General features: G+C 34.9%; 2 protein-coding genes across 4 annotated transcripts in view; one reads left to right on the plus strand and one right to left on the minus strand.

Annotated features, from left to right (window-relative positions):
- The window catches only part of LOC123537079 (zinc finger protein ZXDC-like), a 42699-nt gene extending 37334 nt beyond the window's left edge, over window positions 1-5365 (plus strand). The window contains exon 13 of the mRNA XM_053528472.1: window positions 446-5365. Coding sequence (XP_053384447.1) covers window positions 446-604 — 159 coding nt within the window. The 3' untranslated portion in view covers window positions 605-5365. The remainder of the gene's footprint in view (window positions 1-445) is intronic.
- A 7043-nt stretch (window positions 5366-12408) lies between these two features.
- Window positions 12409-16572, minus strand: part of LOC123536271 (sulfotransferase 1A1-like) — a 138890-nt gene continuing 134726 nt past the window's right edge. For all 3 annotated transcript variants that reach the window (XM_053528494.1, XM_045319285.2, XM_045319284.2), the window contains 4 exons: window positions 16001-16327; window positions 15754-15854; window positions 14328-14505; window positions 12409-12554 (listed from right to left, as the gene is read on the minus strand). In XM_053528494.1, the coding sequence (XP_053384469.1) occupies window positions 12442-12554; window positions 14328-14505; window positions 15754-15854; window positions 16001-16327 (719 nt within the window). In that variant the 3' untranslated portion in view covers window positions 12409-12441. The remainder of the gene's footprint in view (window positions 12555-14327; window positions 14506-15753; window positions 15855-16000; window positions 16328-16572) is intronic.

Raw genomic sequence — 16572 nt, forward strand, 5'->3', positions numbered from 1 at the left:
TCTGAAGATTTGAAAACAAAAACACTTGTATTATCCCAATTATGTTTCCCTCAGAGAATACAATTTACCACAATTCTATCTGTTATTTACCTTTCAAACATCACAATGTGTTTTCCATTCGTGAATGTCAATTTCCCATGCCTTGCTTTGATTTGATCTAATTGGCTGAAAAAACTTGTTTTAATATCTGAAATTCATAATTAAAGAAACACATGTACAGTAGCTGGCAGTATTATGTTGATAGGCTCCTGACACAAGAATTAGAAGGCTTGTTAAAACTGGCCTTTCAAACTTGTTCTAACACTTGTATAGCTAGCTACTTTACATTTAATTCTTATGTACCCATACCAGTTCTGGTGAGTGATAAAGGGTTATCATGGCCCTCTTGTTCTTTACATTTGCTTGTATTGTCACATGTTTACGTGTTATTTTTCTGTTTGATAAGGATGATCCACCACATCCTGACCTGTATTCTGATGAGAGTATACTGAATGGACATCTAGACATGTCACATGACTCGAGCAGCGCAGGAATCGATGAGCAGGATCAGAGCTCCTCGGAATTTGTGGGTTCTACTATCAACTTACAAGATCTTGTTGGATGAAATCTCATCATTTTACAGCTGAAAAAAGTGCTATGTTGCAAGTTTGATGTTCTGCTTGACAGCCCTGATAGAAATCGATATTGAAAGATATGCATAGTCATCCAACCATGTGTGAATGTTCCTATTTGGACAGATACAGGCATGCAGTTCTGGTGCCAGTGATGAAGTCATGCAATGATCATAGACCAGTTAAATCATTCAGATACACTGTCAACTGTGCAAAGATCTTGTTTCATTATATTATCTTTGAAATTCTTCGAGAAGGAGTTAGCATTGCTGAGCAGTAGTTTGGATTGCTGGCAGTGTAATTGCAGTTATACTGATATTGAAATATTAAGATAATTTTGATTAATGATATGGTAGTGAATGCTATTGATACAGGTGATGATGTTGCTTATTAGACTTTCCATTGGTTATAAGGTAGATATTCTGGAAACATAGCCAAGTTTTATGCTGTCTTGAATTCAGGTCACATGATGACAAACCACCAGAAATTGAGGTTTTTTGCCGAAACTGCCTATTTTTTGTCTTTTGATGTACACAAATATCACAAAATATTGGAGTTGAGGTTGGAGTGGGAGAATCTTGTAGGGAATATAGGATTTGAAGTAGATCGAGGAAAGTAACATCCTCATATCCTTGAGCAAGCTGTCACTTTAAAATTGTTTCCATATAGACTTGGAACAAATTTGTTGAATGGCACATTTTAAAGTTGGTGTTTAAAATTTTTTAAAATTTTAGAGTTTATAACAGCTTCGTAATCATGAAATTTTAAACTGACAGTTTCGCTTTTTTTTCAGTCTTTCATTGTTGATTAGACATTTTCAGAAGATAAGTAAAACATTAAAAAAAAATATCATTTAAGCTCATATTGACCTTTTGGTGAATCGTTTGTCCTCCACCTCTGGTTTATGTTAGGAAGTTGTTGAAACAACACAGCACTGATTTGGAACAAGAGAACACTTAGCTTTTATGCTTTCACATACCTTAAATTGTGTTTGAAAAAGAGTTGTTAAAAAATTGTGTTTGAAAAAGAGTTGTTAATCAAAGATGGTCAGCAATATTTTAAGTACACAATTTTCTTCTAATTGTGCTAACTACTTTCCTTAAAATAGACTGGGCTCCAGAATAATTACCCTGACTGAAATCCACATTAAGATAGCAATTATACCCCCCTTATGGAATCCACATTTAAATGGCCAGGATAAACCCCCTTAATGAAATCGTGATATTAATGGACATGACAGTACCCTTTACTGTCAGGAACCTACCATAAAATAGCCAGGATATTCCCCATACTGACTGGAATACACTTAAATAGCAAGGATGATCTCCCTTTCTGATAAGAATCCACATTTAGATAGCCAGGGTAATCCCCTTTTCTGACTGGAATCCACATTTAAAAAGCACATAAAATTATAGTCATCTTACATATTGGAATACAAATTTAAATAGCCAGAATAATACCAGATACCCCTTAGTGGGATGAGTCCACATTTAGATAGCACAGGTAATCCCCTTACATATTGGAATCCACATTTAAATAGCCTGAATAATACCCCTTACTGGCTGGAATTCACATTTAAATAGCTAGCATAATTCCTTTTACTGACTAGAATCCACACAGCATAATCCTGCTTTCTAACTTGAATCCACATTTAAATGGCCAGGATAATCACCCTTTCTAACTTGAATCCACATTTAAATAGCTAAGATAATTCTCTTACTGACTAGAATCCACACTAAAATAACTAGAATAATTTGCTTGGCTCTGAGGTCAGAATGTGCATTCTGTAAACCCATACCAGACAAATGTGATCAGAAAAGTTGAGTTCAGTGGAAGAAATGCAGTATAAATGTAACTATGCTGTGATATTTTCAAGTTAACAAACTGAGGTATAAATGTTCCCTGCCCAATACTCATCCCAAACTTGCTGCCAGCAAGTCTCAGGTACTCTCCTTGTTGCCATTCAGGCTCGGGTACATGATTATCCATATTTCCATTTAAAATGACATGTTAGCTTCTTTTATCAGTCAGCTGCACTCCAGTCTGACTATGTCAAATTTATTAGAGCCTGTTAGCAAGGAGAAGTGAAATTGTTTTTATTTTATTTGAAATGTAGAAGTATTAAACTGTAACGGGGCATAATTATATAGTGATACTGGTGCTATGGTTACACTCAGCATTATCCAGATTCTGTTGTATTGTATTGAGTGTTAATTGATATTAGATTTGGTTTTAAACCATTATACTTCAAAGCCAGTTTACTGGCAACCTATAGATTATATATACACATGTTGCATTTTAAATGTGTTGTTTTTCTCACATTTTTTAGCTCCACTATTCGGAAAATAGGGGTCTATACTACTCGCCCCGGCGTCTGCGTGACCCTTCTTGGTTAAAGTTGTTTGGCAATCTTTGTTTTTCTGTCATATCTTTGTTACTATTGCTTGTATCTTACTGTAACTTCACATAAATATTGTCCAGTGTACAAACAATATATGGGTAGGGGCTGAGCCCATTATACCCAAGGTCAAGGTCACCAAGGTGTTATACTTGGGTTATTTTTATGGTTAAAGTTTTTCGGCAACCTTTGTTTTTCTGTCATATCTTTGTTAATATTGCTTATATCTTACTGTAACTTCACATAAACATTGTCCAGTATGCAAACAAAATATGTATAGGGACTGGGCCCATTATACCTAAGGTCAAGGTCACCAAGCATTATAAGGTTAAAGTTTTTCGGCAACCTTTGTTTTTCTGTCATATCTTTGTTAGTATTGCTTATATCTTACTGTAACTTTACATAAACATTGTCTTGTATGCAAACAAAATATGTGTAGGGACTGGGCCCATTATACCCAAGGTCAAGGTCACCAAGATGTTATACTTCGGTTATTTTTAAGGTTAAAGTTTTTCGGCAACCTTTGTTTTTCTGTCATAACTTTGTTACTTTTGCTGATATCTTACTGTAAGTTCTCATAAACATTGTCCAGTATACAAACATAGTATATGCAGGGGCAGGGCCCATTATACCCAAGGTCAAGGTCACAAAGGAGTTATACTTTATTAATAGACATATCTTTGGTACTTTAAAAGATAAAGACTTGAAATTGAAAATATTTGTTTATAATCATCATCTGCATGTGTGGTTACATACCCCATAACTCTAATTGTATTTTTGACAGAATTATGCCCCTTTTGTACTTAAACTTTTTTTGCAATCTTCGCTTTCTGGATATTACTTTAATGCAATATAAGATAAAGACTTGAAACTTAAAATGTATCTTATCACCATCATCTGCATGTGTGGTAACAATCCCCATAACTCTGATTTGTATTTTTGACCAAATTTTGCCCCTTTTAAACTTAATTTTAATACTTGTTTTCTGAACATAACTTTGGTACTATATATTTGGAACTAAAAATATATCTTTACCATCATCATCTGCATTTGTTGTAACAACCCTAATATCTCTCATTTGTGTATTTGATGGAATTATGCCCCTTGGTGTATTTTCCTTTTATAGTACAGGTCTCTTATTCAGACATATATTCATTTTACTGTCAAATCCCCGAATAGTGGAGCGCGCTGTCTTACAGACAGCTCTTGTTGGAATTGAAAATCTCCAAGGGTGAAAAGTTTTAGCTTGTAAATCAGCTGACATTAACAAAAAGCTTGATATGAAAAACCTGAGGCCATTGCGTATTTAGATATTACATAGAAAACATGTTTTAAAGAAAGCACTTTTCAGGTGTAGCGTGAAGTTTACCATTTCTGGATTCTAAAGGTTTCAGATACCTATTCCTCAGACTGGCAGACAAAATGAGAAGAAAATGTTAAATAGAGGTACATTTTTTTATTACAAAAAATGTACATGTTTTTCAGTGAGTTATCAAAACATTAGAATGAAATATATCTGGTATTTTAACAGTGAAAAATATCAATATATTTTTCACTTGTAAGAAAGTATAAAATGGATAAATTTAGTCAAATCATGAAATAAAAAGAAAATGTGTTTTACATGTAAGATCAAAATATCTTTAACTCATGAAAACCATATTTACATGTTCACTTTTGCATTTGCCATTCACGAAAATATTACATCTGGTATTCTTTCATGAAAAATATTTCAATCACACACTGAAACAAAACTGAGAATCCTCTGTTTATTGTAACATAACTAAAATTTCTAGATAAGTTCCAGGGTACATCTGTTTCAGCCAAAGCAAAAAGAGGGTTAAAAATATAAAAAAAAACACAAAAAAAACTTTAGAAATTGGTAAAATGCAGTGTAACACTTTATAAAATCAGGGAAAATAAATATTTGTTGCCAAAATGTCATAGTATGATTAAATTCATTAATCATATCCCAGTAAACAAAGTCCACTTATTTTTGCCAAAGTTATGGTCCCTTTCTGATGTAAAAGGTTGTCTATTAAATTACTCTGGAACAGGTGAATGGATTGAATTCATTTTAAGTACACTGATGTATTACCATAAAATACAGGCCATGTTCAGTCTTAGTTATAATCTGCCAATTTTTGGCAGAATTACGGCCTTTTTCTGACTTAAAATTTTACCAAATATCTTGAAAGGATGAGTGGATTGAATTCATTTTTAGTACACAGGTTCATGATAATGAATTCAGAATGCAAGAAGCATAACTCTGTTATAGATATTTTCAAATTAGTTCCCTTCTTGCACTTAGTATTTCCCTTGTTCGGAGCATAACTCAACATTCTTACTATAGATAGGTATCGGTCCCCTTTTGTCATTTTTCTTTGATCCTGACTTTGAAACTACTGTAGGTAATTTAAAGAAATTTGTTATAATGATAGACAGCAAGGAAGTGCATAGAGTAAGAAATCTTGAGTTTTCCTAATTAAAACTGTAGTATTAATTCTCGTGTCACATTTTAGAAAGAAGTTATATCACTTTACAAAGCCCTGTCAGGGAGCATCCATCCATTCCAGACATCCCGACTAGTGTTCATTGTTGGGTGATTTACATAATTGGTTTTGTTGCTAGCAGTAACTGCCTAGACTGGATGCAGGGGAGGTAAATATGACAACTATTGTTGGCTCAGCTAAAAATAAATTTCATGTGGGGACTTCCATTGCCTACACACCCTAAACATTTAACATTTTTTAATGCAATGTCTTCAACTGCAGTAAGCTATTAGACAACATTAATACACTGAAATGTTTTGATTTTCAGAAGGGGTCCTCTTTTGAGTATTTTGTTTTAGTTTATGAAATGATGCTGAACTGCAGTAAAATTATATATATGCGAAATGCATTAAGTGCACAGCAACTGTATGTTTAATATAGCATTCATTCAAATTTATAATCTCTTATGAGACAAGGAGGACATGAAAACATATCAGGGCAAAAATGGGCAGGATCAGGGATATATTGGGTGAAAAAATCAAAATCTTTTATATATATAATTATGTTAAAAATAATGTTGTTGCTGCAAGATATATTCTGCTTATTCATTCAGTTACTGCCTTTGTTTGGAAATTCTAGAAAGCTCTTTGTAAAAACTGAACTGCATAAATATTATGTCAGTTGAAGTGTCTTCAGTTTGTTAATTAGATCATGTTTAGATTAGATCGCAAGAATTTTTTATACAAAGAATTTCTAATACATATAGTATATATATATCCTAATAGGATACAAATACATGAAAAAATTATTATATAGAGTATGAGAAAATATCTGTTCAAACATTGTCAGAAGTTCAAATATATAACCCAAGTGTTTAAAAAAGCCTTTTCAATGTGGCATAAAATCACAGCATTAATGGCATATTTTCTGTTTGTGTAGTTTGTTAATTAAATGCTGACTGGACATATTTATCAATAAAACTGTTAGATGTGGTTAATTGATAACCTATGTCAGGCATGTGTTTGAGTGATTATGATTTTCTAAAAATAGCACCCTTTTGATTGGCTTTCAGCTATTCTGCCAGAAATACAGCATATGGTATGTTCTGGAAATAGAAAATTGTGGTTAAATGAAAATAGAGCATGTTTGATTGGTTATGCAATAACTTTCGTGAGGAAGCAGTAGAAAGTATGATGTAAAATAACGAAAATATTTATGACTGTTATAATGTTAACACAGTTGTCAAAATATAGACAATGTTTTATTATTTGGTTGGCTTTGTTTATCTATGTCAAATAATTATGTGTCAGAGTTGCTGGAGAATGTATGACGTTAAAGATACCATTTGTAAACTTATATAGGCCTATTTTAACAAAATTCTGGTGCCAACATGAAATATGCGTTTATTTTTAATCTTTTCAAAAACTTCCAAAAATGCTAATGAAAATTAAATAAGTACAGTTAATGTTTTTTCCATCCAGAAAGATATGTTGGACTTATTTGGGAATTTAAAACATGGAAAATGTAATTGGGAAACATCGGAAATGCTGCCATCAACAGAAACTTGAAAAAGCATGGATTATTAAAAAAAGATATGTCTATTATGTTATTTTTGCTATGAGATGCTGACTCCTAATACGTTTATTGGAAGTTTACTGTTTGTTATGGATCTGATTTAAATACGCATTTGATTTTAAAAATAAAAATTGAAATGCTTACGATTTCATTTTATTAATACTTTTAATGATAGTTTATGCTAAAATTTAGCGCGTAGCGATCCTCAAACTTTTTGAAAAAATGTAGTAAGCGTCTATAATCCATTTATTTCGTTATAAAATAATCATAAATGCTGTTATACATTATTGTAAATTGATATATTGTTAAGAAGAAGGTTTGCTTTTTACAAACAAGCCACGTGTTTCACTAAAAAAGAAAAAATCAACCGAATCTCTTGGCTGTTAACTAGTCAAACCAATTTTAAGAAAATAAAACAAATAATCAAGAAGTCTTGAGTGTACTAGTAATGGATGGGTAGCCAGTAGTCAGATAGCCAATCAAATCTATTTTTATATAACCACCATTTTCTATTTTCTAAACATACCACATGCTGTACTAATGGTAGAATGGGTGATAGCCAATCAGAAGGGTGCTTTCTTTAGATAACCACAACCAGTCACTAAAAAAAGCTTTTCTAAAAACCGAAAGTGCTTGGGTGTACATCTAAACTTCTGGCACTGTTTGAACATTATAACTATATTTTTTTCATACCCTATACAGCAAAAAGGTGTCCCTTTTTCTCAGGAATGTGATTTTGTTTTAGGTATTTATTGATGTTTTAGATGTTAATAATATTTTAACACTTTGTGTTATTTATTGAGCAACCTGAAAAATACTACCATACACATATGAAGGGTTTTATATTAAGGTAGTTCTGCACGTTTGATAAACTGTAAGTGATGGTGTAACGTCATTTATCCTGAAAACGTAGAATAAAGCCTGGATTCGGTGTATGGAAATGAAAATCTTTTTATGAATTAATGACAACCTGTGAGTAAACTTATTAAAATGACACAGTTACTTTATTTCTAAAGACAAAATGTTTTGAAAGTTATGATTTTCCCATAGACTCCCATTATGAAAAATTGTGTGAGGTCCAATTTAGCAAAAAATCAAGCACATGACCCTATCCTTTTTATTTGCTGAATTTTCTAGGTATAATCTGAGGTTTTGAAAAATCAAGAGTTTAATCAAATTCTACATTGTGTAACAAAATTCGATCCAAACGTGCAGAACTACCTTAATGATATCCTGTAAAACATTTTGAAGTTTTGCATACATTTAAATTTGTTAAGGTGGTCAACCTGTTATGACAGTCAGCATATTACATAGTCTCCGTGTATGAGTATCATATTCTCTGGTTTTTATTGAGCCTGCTTGCGGGTGCGAAGACATAGTTGTCCAAATGACTGTTCGCCAGTTAGGTGTATGTGCGTGCGTCGTGTGTGCATCTGTCCGGATTTGTTTGTCTGGACCATAACTTTGCATAGAGCAATCTTGTTTATATTTGGCATGAATTTTAACCTCACTGAGACAGAGTGTCCTGCGCAAAGCCCAGTTTCCTATCTCAAAGATCAAGGTCACAGTTGGAGGTCAAAGGTCATGTCAGATCTTGTCCAGCCCGTAACTTTGACATGCATTGAGGAATCTTGTTTATATTTGGCATGAATGAGACGGAGTGTCATGTGCAAACCCCAGGTTCCTATCTCAAATGTCAAGGTCACAGTTAGGGGTCATTTTAGAGCTTGTCCAGTCCACAACTTTGATACATAAATGTTCATCTCTGAGACAGAGTGTTGTGCACAAACCTTGGGGCCCTATCTCAAAGGTCAAGGTCACACTTGGTGTGTGTGTGGGGGGGTGGTGGGGGTCAAAGGTCATTTTAGAGCTGATCTGGGCTGTAACTTTGCCATGCATAAAGCAGTCTTTTTTTTTATTTGGCATAAATGCTTGCCTGAATGAGACAGAGTGTCACATGCAACTCCCAGTCCTTTTGACAACTGGCAGGCTCAACATGTTGCCCGTGGGCATCTAGTTAGGGAAAGCCATGAGGGCGTTGAGATATAATGACTTCCAGAGAATGCCGAATTACCTAATCAGGATGTGTAATCATAAGGAAATTGTCAAGTGTCTTAACAGGTCTACTACCGTCAGTACTCGGAATCGGTTGTAAGAGAGTCAAAATTTTGGTTGGACTCGCGAAATGTGCTTAATGCTAGAATAGTAGATTAGTGAACTCGCAGAAGGTCTAGGGCAGACTTTGAAAATTGGAAACTTTATTTCTTTTGTTAATTGACAGATAAAAGAAAGGGATAAAATGTTCAGATGTTATTTACGAGTATTGATCATTGTTAATCATTTAAATGATTTTTACATCCATGAAGGGAAAAATGTGACCTCTAATCTGCAATAGCTTAAAACATGTCAGTTTGATATGATATATTTTATAGGTGTAGTAATAAGGTATACATGTACTAAATATGTTTGTAACTGTAATGAACTTTGTCATAGCTTGAATCATGGTAAAATGATGGGAGATAAAATAATGTGTTCATTGATAGTAAAATAATGGCAGTTATGTACATTCCTTTGTTTATGTCAACATTGAAAACTGTACTGCAGGCAAATAGGAAAAATCAGTTTGTTTGTTGAGATTTTTAGGAAGTTGCATGAAGTAATCATAAATGTAGTCAATAACTGACATGTGCATAAAAATATATGGCCAGTTAGCCATTGAACAATGTTTGTGTGTTAAGTGTAATATTTAGAAACATGTTCCAGTCCATTGGCATTAGAAACAAAATGATGGAATGAGGTAAAAATAAGATTTGGGTATGAAGTTAACATCTCTCAAACATAAATGCAGTTGTTATAATTTTGAAAGCATATTCATATTTGAAGTACAAATGTGTTCTATGAAGTACATAGAGTTGTTGTAGCAGATTGTTGTAGCTTGTTTCAAATATTTGTTAAGAAATTAAATGCTTGAATTGTACTGTTATTCTTGTTTTCTATTAACTCTTTATTTTTATTAATGCATTTTACATGTTGAGGTCACCAGTGGATATGAGCCAGGAATAGCCTTGAAAAAAGCTGTATAATACAATAATTGTAACTTGACATTGAAATGGATTGAAAGCAAATTATTTGTTTATAGATAAAACTGCCACCCATCCCTCCACCAGGGGCGTCATATTAGTAATTGGACCGTTGGTCGCTCCATCCTTTCCATTGGTTTCTGATCAATAAATGAAGATTGCTTGGGTGCAAGAGCCTTAAATGTAGAAGGCAGGTTGTTCTGACAGGCAGGTTACACCTATTTATTATTATATGGTTGCTCAAAGGTCAAGGTCGCAATTACCTTACCCTGAAAATCGTTTTCTGATCAATTACTGAAAAATAATTTAGCCAACAGTTTTCAAACTTAATAGCATGATTGCCTGTGGTCAGCAGATGACCCCTATCGTTTTGGATATAGGTAGATCAGAGGTCAAGGTCAAAGTGACCTTGAGTGAAAATCGGTTTCCGATTGATAGCTGAAGAACGCTTTTGCCTACAATCATCAAACTTCATGACCCTAATTTTAGGGATGTCAGTAGGTCAGGGTCATAGTGACCTTGAGCTGAAAATCGGTTTCCGTTCAATAGTTGAAGAACGCTTCAAACTGCATAGGACGATTGTCTCTGGTCAGTAAATGCCCTCTATCGTTTTGGGAATCAGCAGGTCAAGGTTACAGAGACCTTGAACGGAAAATCGGTTTCCAATCCATATCTGAAAAAGGTTTTGAGGTACAGTCATTATTACCTGCTGTCAGTAGAAGACTTTTTATTTGTTTTTGGGGGTCAGTTGTTCAAAGTTCAAGACGGTTTTCGCTAAACAACTAAAGAACGTCTTGGTATTTCAACGAATGCTTGCCTGTGGCTAGTAGATGATGCTACTGTTTTGGGGTCAGTAGGTCAAAAGACGCAATGATATTGAGACTGAAAATGGTTTCCAATCATTAACTAAAGAACCACGGGCCATAACCGAACTAGATGGAGAGCTGTGGTGAAGGCCCTATCGAGGGCTGAACGCAATACTGTAGTACTCCTATTAAGTAGAGAGGAATTTACGACAGTATTGCGTTCAACCCTCGCTATGCTCCGATTGGAGTGAAGAGGAGTAAGTAAGTAAAGAACACTGGCCCACAGCTGTCAAACGTCATAGGATGATTGCCTGTGTCCAGCAGATGACCATCTAGTTTTTGGGATTGGTAAGTCGTCAGGTCAAAGTGACTTTAAGACTGAAAATGGTTTCTGTTCAGAAACTTAAAAACTATTAGTCTTATACCTTCAAACTTCATAGGATGATTGCCTGTGGTCAGTCGATGACCTATTTGTAACATTTTTAGGCGTCTGTATGTTATGAGATCATGGTCACAATGACATTGACACTTAAAATACATTTAGTTTAGAAAGTTTAGAACGCTTTGGCCTACAGTCCACAGATTTTATAAGGTGATTTCCTTTGATCAGCACATGGACAATATTTTGTGTTTGACCGTTCCAAGGCGGTGCTTCTATTTTCAACTTGTTTTCTGTCTGTCTTTATTTTGTGTTGCGTATATTGTCTTGTTTGTTGTTAGCGTTTCTTTCATCTTTCTCCTCACCTCCCCCCCCACACCTATCGCCCCCATCCTTTCCCCTTACAATTGCGCTCCCTTGATTTGGCATCCACTTTCCCCTTTACTATGAGTAAGTTATCGCGCCCATCTTAATTTTGGCTGCCGGAATCCTAAGGCGGTGCACGATTGTTGTTTTTTCCTGCATATATGTGTGCGTTTATGTCTAGGTCGGTGCCCTTCAGTGTTGTTATATCTTACTTGTCTGTTTATCTATGTTAGTTAGTTGTGTGTGGGTGTGGGTGTTTGTCTTTGGTACATGAATGACTGCGCTACTGTGGTTTACATTGTAGTGTAACAGTGATTAATTGTATATTCATCCTTGTTCTACTTTCCCCTTCAACCCCCTCCCCCTTTCTACCCCTTACCCCTTCCTCCCCTCTGTCTATATTTTGCATAAAATTAAAATGTACTTGTTGGATTTTTGAAGCAACCAGTCTGTAATATTTTTCCGTTACGGCTGCTTTTTGTTGTAAGCCTACTTTGTAAATGCGTGGCTCTGAGGCTGTGTTTGTGGTTCTCTGTGCTTCCGAGAAATCTACCATTACCTATAATAGTTTGCAGTCAGAGGACAGAGGACTTGAAAATGGGACAGGCCATCATGTGACCATGCGTATTTTACAAACAGCTCTTCTTCAAACTTGTGATTCGAACGGTTAAATTTCACCAGTAAACAGTCACAATAATGATACGAAGAGTTAGAAAAAATGTTTTATTTGCATCATTTTAGATCGTATATCGAAACTTGAGTTCAGTTTCAGCAAGGTTTTCCTGTAGCCATTCATCTATTTCTGCATTTTGTGCCACTGTGAAATGGTTCTTCCAGTCGCCTACTTCACCTACAACAAAAATATGCTTTAAGTTGTAGCTGATCCACGATTTAGTGAAATTTTGGTCGAAATTGCAAATATTCAATATGACTTTGTGCAATCTTCATCATTCTTGGGCACCAGATGAATAATATATATGGTCTCATTATATAGGACGTCCTTTGTTAACCAATAAAATATGAGTAAAACTCTGACGAAACTTTTCTTTTGTAGTTTCTTAGAAATGCAGTCTATATTTACATATCTGTATTTAGTTTATACAGAATTTATTTTAGGTCAATTGTGAAGGAAGTCTACAACTTATAGTAATCACTCGATACCTCATTCCTGATGGAATCCATCGCCACGAGGGCCATGGTTCCCTAGTAGTTCGTGTAGGGTACCATGAAGAACATATAATGTTGAGAATGTAAGTAATATTTAACCGCCTCGATAGCCTAGTGGTAGAGCGTCCGCTTCGAGTGCGGGAAGTCGTGGGTTCGATCCCCGGCCGCGCCATACCAAAGACGTGAAAATGGTACCAGTTGCTTGGCGCTCAGCATTAAAATGGAAACTGGCCTCTTCTCTCATACCCTCGTGGCGATGGATTCCACCATGAATGAGGTGTTGAGAGTGATTAATATAAGTTGTAGGACTTCCTTCACAATCGACTTAAAATAAATTCTGTATAAACGAAATACAGATATGTAAACTAGACTGCACTTCTAAGAAACTACAAAAGAAAAGTTTCATCACAGCTTTACTCATATTTTTTCATTAACAAAATACGTCCTATATAATGAGACCATAATATTATATCATTATTCATATTGAGATAACGGCGTCATTTCAAATAACTACTGCAACCTTCTACGACTTGAAAACTATCCGAGTCCGCATTCTTAGAACCTAGTACTGGTGTCACACGATCACATCCTATACCGGATTTCCAGGAAATTAACTCGGGAATGGTTCAAATAAGCTTCAAGCTTCTATCACAATCGAGCTAAAATAAATTAGTATAAACTAAAACAATCTCTCTTGTTATAAAACTCAAGTGGAATATTTTATTTATTCTTGGTAGAAAATAATAGCATGTAATATACGCACATTTCATACGTAACAGACAGTCGTCGCACTTTCTTTGAACATTGTATCTACAATTTCCAGCTATACATAGTATACTTCTTCTTTAATCTTAAGGTCAACTTTTTTTTATATAAAAACTACTATACGTTCCTGTACATGAAGAGGTGCTACCAGCCCTGTGCAGTGTTCTCCTTTTATCTAAGAACTTCAATTTCTGTATCAGTATGTGCGCCTTTTCTGTACAAAAAAGACTGTTTCTAGACCTGCGCAGTGTTTTTTATTTACTCTTATCTAAAGGTTTAATTACTGTTTCAGTATACGCACCTTTTCTGTTCACGAAAGACCGTTTCCAGCTCTGTGAAGTATTTTTTATTACTTTTATCTCCATGTTCGCTTTCTTTATTAGTATACGCACCTTTTCTGTTCTTTCTGTTCATGAAACTGTTCTCAGCCCTGTGTAATATTCTCCTATACTCTTTATGCTGATGAGATCTGCTCTAATTATCAATATACGTACCTCATGTGCATTCCTGTCCTCTGTTATTCAAATCATACGATCTGCTTTTCATCAGTATACGTGTATCCTATACACCGTACATGGCAGATGATTTTCTACAGGTACCATGTTCTCCGAAGATCCACTTTATAGGAACACGTACTTTTCTGTATAGTTTACGAAAGACAAGTTCCCTTAAATGAGATCAAGATACGTACCTTTCCTGAACATGATAGAGGGTTTCCTGCCTTGAGTCATATGTTCCTTTTCTTTAATTTCGAGGTCTGCTTTCTTTAGATTGTCAAAATGACAGGCTTGTGCTATTTGTTGTATAAGTTCGTCACTGCGACCAGTGCCAAGAAATTTGTCTATTTTCTTTATTTCTCTGACGGGATCCTGTGAAAGTAAGGTAGCTTTACATGAAACACAAGGCAAATACAAAAGGTGTTGTTGTTTTTTGTTGCCAGTGCTCAAGGAATAACAATTATGAATATTCACTTGAAAAAAGCACGAAAATCTACAACATTAGCATAATAAAAAGTCGATATGAGTTTTTGTCTCTATATTATTTCATTGATAAGCTCTTCTTAAGTTTTTTTCTCCATACAAGCGGAATCTTAATTTCTAATTAAAGCAAATGTCATGCATAAAGTACAGTAGCTGATTTAAGACATTTCGTTATGTCGTGTTGACATATGCACGGTTTATGTCGTCCTAACACGCGCGCCAAAGAGCCATAACGAACTTTTAAACGTTTTGTGTATCGTTTTGGCACCCACGCTACTAACAACGCGACATGGCGAAACATTGAACGCGATAGAACGAAACATTTTATTTCATTTAAGCGCGCGTGTTAACACGCCAACGCTAAAATGCTTTGTTATGCAGCGTTGTTATTTTCGTTTAGTCGCGTTGGCACCCGTGCTGAAAATCAATAAAACTTTCAAACTTCGTTATGTTGCGTTAGCGTACGCGCCTGGCCGACACAACGAAATGTGCAACAAAGGCCGCATGTGAGAAATACATTGCGTTTTTCACCAATAGGGCAGAACAATTAAAAATCATCAACGACTTCCGGGATAACAGACCAACAGATATATTAAAAAAAGCCTTTAAAGCAGCATGCCCCCAGATTTGTCTAAAAAATAATCTTTCTTTCAAATTGAAGTTTGGTCTTATTATGAACATTAGAATATGAATTTTTGTTTCTAAGATATTTTAAAAGTTCCAAATCAAGAAAAAAAGATAACCACGTCGGGAATCGAACCCCGGACCGCCGCGACAATAGACATTTTCCCGTCGTCGTAACCAATAGCACTATAGCTGAAGTAGTGAATAATGACTTCAAAATATAGATATTTATAATCGAGACAGTTTACATGGAGTAAAAGCGTGACAAACGCTTTTCGATTTTCATCGTATAAAGTAGTAAAAACAGCAAATTCTCATGTGTTTCCGTAACATAAAGTTAGTCAGTAATTAAGTTTTAACGCCTTCTTAAAAATATAGCATTTATTTCAAGATATCGAAAAAAAAATGTTGTTGTTGTCGAACGATCTGGAGGCATGCTGCTTTAACCCAAAACATTGCATTATGGGTTATTGAAATGGAGTTACCTTTTAATATGGAACTAAGCAAACAAACCTCTTTCATGTCCTCAAAATACAGGTTGAGAATTTGTTCGGGGTGAGTTTTGGTGAATCGCTCCCATTCCTTTACATACTTATACCAAGGATAAAACTGAACTAAAAGAAAAAGGATGTGGTATATTAATACTCGTATTTGCAAATGTTTTCTTTCGCATTGACATTGCTTTAATTGATCAGGTGCAGGTAAAGTTTGTACAGGTGTAAATTAACAAATAAAAATAAGAAGATGAAAAATGACTTACAAATTCCGTACGTTCCTAACGTCAGAGGAAGGAATTCCAGAAAACTCTCTGTAAATGGCCGTCCACCTAGGTTCTTATGATGGTAATAAAAGGACACAATTATGTCTTTTGGGTTTCTTTGTACATGTACTATTTTTATGTTTTTATCAAAGATTCCTCTTGGTGTCAGGTTACAAGGCCAGTGACAATTCAAAACTCTTGGAGATGGCACTTTGTCTATAACATCTGGGCCTTTGAAATCTAGAAATACTGCTTCTTTTGGACTTGGCTCATATTCTGCCGATCCGCGTCGTAACATAACAATAATTTCCCAGACCCAATGAGTACCTGTAAGGTAAACGAAGGCGATTATGGCACGACAAAGAAAGGATATTTATTTTTAATCTTACTAAAACCGGCGTGTGCTCAGCATTATGAAAGTGAGCAATGATTCCATGGACTTGGTATTCTTTTAAACTTTTAAGGTATGAAATGCGCATTATAAACAAATACATGTAACAAACACCTAATCATCTGCTATGCACAGTTTATACTGTTTGTGTGCGAGAAGTCTCTGCTATGGTAGAAAGTTT

This window comes from Mercenaria mercenaria, chromosome 17 (genome assembly GCF_021730395.1).
Source record: "Mercenaria mercenaria strain notata chromosome 17, MADL_Memer_1, whole genome shotgun sequence".
Classification (NCBI taxonomy): Eukaryota; Metazoa; Mollusca; class Bivalvia; order Venerida; family Veneridae; genus Mercenaria; species Mercenaria mercenaria.